General features: G+C 42.8%; 1 protein-coding gene across 1 annotated transcript in view; it reads right to left on the bottom strand.

The window, feature by feature from the left end:
* Window positions 1–3,164, bottom strand: part of LOC117956834 (retinoic acid receptor beta-like) — a 73,355-nt gene that overhangs the window by 36,250 nt on the left and 33,941 nt on the right. The window contains exon 3 of the mRNA XM_034892125.1: window positions 2,974–3,115. Coding sequence (XP_034748016.1) covers window positions 2,974–3,115 — 142 coding nt within the window. The remainder of the gene's footprint in view (window positions 1–2,973; window positions 3,116–3,164) is intronic.

Below are 3,164 nucleotides of genomic sequence, written 5' to 3'. Positions count from 1 at the left end.
GTATGTAAGTGAAGTTTTTGTCTAACACAAATCACAGACAGAGTTACAAAGTTCTACACAAGCAAAAGCAGATGCTCTCAGCGCCCTACTTTTCATTAGGAAATAGCCATATTTGCTTGAATAACAAACATTTTCTTTGCATGCCATCTTAATACCATCTGAGGAATGTCAGTCAGTCTGCCCAACGTTCTGCTGAATACCGGATATCTTAGCAACTACTGACCAGATATCCATGACAACTATTCATGGACTACAGAGGATTCGTCATGATTTTGGTGACACCCTTAACACGTACAAGCTATTTAAAAAAGTAGTGGCTTGCAACACATTTGTACTTCCATTGCATTAAAAAGCGCTGCTCGGTCAGGTGTATTTGGCGTAAAAGTATTCGTTATCGTCTTATCTAGACGAGCTTGGTTGGGACGCACGTTTCCAACTGACACGCAGGACAAGAACTGGACAGTTAGGTTTTGGATAAGATTTGGGGTTGTGTTACAAAATGTACGTTTCAGAGACATTCGGGACAAGAACAGGACATCTGGTTTCTTGGGTGACAGCCCTGTGTTGTTTGACCCATCCACCCCTACCCCCAACCAACCTTACGTGGATTTGAGGTCTTTTAAACTACTCTCTACCGTTGTGGCTCTTAATACTACGTCATCTCACAGCGCGGCGGTCAAGCTGCTGTTCTGCTCGGCCCGGTGCGTCCCATCCAGACACTGAAGGGAGATTTTTGCATTGGTCATCTGATGCTGAGAGCCACACACCCAGCGTTAATAAGCTGACCCCTACAAAATGAGTCTGCATTTAGGCACTTCGCTTGAAAAAGTCAATAGATCTCCCTCATGGTATCTGCCAACAGATTTGGGACACGATTGCAAACCCTTTGGTTCCTAGAGTCAAAGGAACTTCTAGTCAGCACAGTCTTGGTTGTTGACGTTCAAAGCAGGACGCTGAGGACCCAATCACCACCATCCATGGATATAGGAGAGCTCCCTTGAATGGAACCAATCACCTCCATCCATGGATGTAGGAGAGCTCCCTTGAATGGAACCAATCGCCTCCATCCATGGATGTAGGAGAGCTCCCTTGAATGGAACCAATCACCTCCATCCATGGATATAGGAGAGCGCCCTTGAATGGAACCAATCACCTCCATCCATGGATGTAGGAGAGGGAATAGCTTCCTTTCTTTTCAGTGGCCCCTGTGGGTGGTAGGTGGGGGGTAGCCTAGGGATATTAAGACATCATCTTTTCTATGATTCCTCTGCTGAGGTGTGAAGCTGCATAAGAGAAAGGATTGCCCCCCCCCCCTCCCCTGAGGCTTATGGAGCATGAAGTGGACCTGAGCTATAAATGCTGATGCAATCAAAGGATGCCAATAACCTGTGAAATGCAAACTGTTCCTGTGGATGACAGTGGAGCGGGGGGGCATTGGCAGCAGCCAGTCACAGCTGTTTTGCTTTTATCTGTTCATGAAATGGTTTCTCAGATCCCACTGGGTGGATGTTCGACAACTCTTTGTCAATGATGCAACTCCTCCGTGCTAGCTGAAATACTAGGTTAGAAACATGTAGAAGATGGACCCAAGGGTACTATGCATTACCATATGTTCTCTGCTTGCTTCTATATTCTATCTTACAGTATAACATGCAAACTACTCTATATTTATTTGGATCTTGCTTCCATTTTCGGCCAACTCCCAGTGACAGTGCAGTATAAACACAGGTGTGGTTATAAATTGTTTTAGAGACCATTAAAAAGCAGGGAAATAGTCATTAATCCTGGAATGGGTTGGTATTGATTTCTTATGTTAAAAAAAAATTTGATAATTACATTTTTTGTAAAAAGCTCATAATAAAAATGTCCAATTTAAAAAATACCACTTGGAATGAACTGTGGCATCACAGGCATCACTGTATTAGCAGTTCATATGCATTTAATATCCAATTCTCTGCTCATACATTACACTTTTTTATGTGTGCACTGTAAACAATGCTGCACACTGTTTAATGCAGCAGAAAATATAACATCCTGATGTGTAGGGACGTCAAATGTGGGTGGAAAGACTTTGCAGAGAAAAGCACAGGTGTAACTAATAACGTGAACGATAGGCCAGTTCTATTCAGCCGTCCCAGTGAGCCAGCATGAACAACACCAGGAGCCTGAAACTGAAGGAGCTAAATGGAATTCAGCCAATATTCATTTTATTGTCTGTGTTTTTCCAACGCCACATGTCAAAATGTCTTCTGTAGAAAAGCCATCTCGGTTTAAATAGAATTCACCTTGAAAGGGCCTGAAAACCTCACAGGGGTTTGTCCTAGAGTTTCAGCATGAGCTGTATCACAGTGATGTGCTCAATACATCCTACGCTGCAGAATGTCTTTAATAACTTTTTGGTTTTAATAAAGTAGTCTAATATGTGTAGGGTAATGCAGAGGTGTGGGTTGAGTTCCCCATGACGTCTCATATCACTTTCAAATCCACAACACTTTGGAGCCAAGCATCAAGACTACGTTCTTTTGGGATTGTCTGCCCCTAGTGTTGAGTCGAGTTGACTCTCCAAAGAGCTGTGTAAGACGTAAAGCTGGTTATTTTAATATTTATATCTCAGAAATATACATTCAGCAACAGCACCAAAACCCATGCTGCATTTAAATTGTTACTCCTCCATTAGAGTTGAAATGTCACTGTAATTCAAAACGTAAAGAGAATTATTGCACAGTTTTTTCCCCCCACAGTTTCACAGTTGTTTTCAGTGTTCATCTATCTGGACTAACTGGTAATAATTTCAAATAAAAAAGGTATTCATGACATTTTCATGAGTAAAATTAAAAAAGTTAAATAAAAAACAAATCATTATTCCCCCTGAATTGTGTTCCTGTTTGTTTGGAAAAGCCTCTGAAACCTATGGATAGTAAACCCATGTCAATATTTCAATTCCACGCTGTGTAAATTGGGTCTGAAACTCACACTCTTTGGACATTCCCACTCCAAAGCACTTCTGCAGGCGGCAGTACTGACAGCGGTTTCTCGTCACCTTGTTGATAATGCAGTTCTTGTCCCGGTGACACGTGTACACCATGTTCTTCTGGATGCTTCGGCGGAAAAAACCCTGAGGAAACAGACAGTGGGGAGGGGGGGGGGGGGGGGGGGGGGGGGGG

Source organism: Etheostoma cragini, chromosome 14, assembly GCF_013103735.1.
Source record: "Etheostoma cragini isolate CJK2018 chromosome 14, CSU_Ecrag_1.0, whole genome shotgun sequence".
Taxonomy (NCBI): Eukaryota; Metazoa; Chordata; class Actinopteri; order Perciformes; family Percidae; genus Etheostoma; species Etheostoma cragini.
Note: the sequence above shows the minus strand (reverse complement) of the source record. Positions and strands in the feature narration are given on the sequence as shown.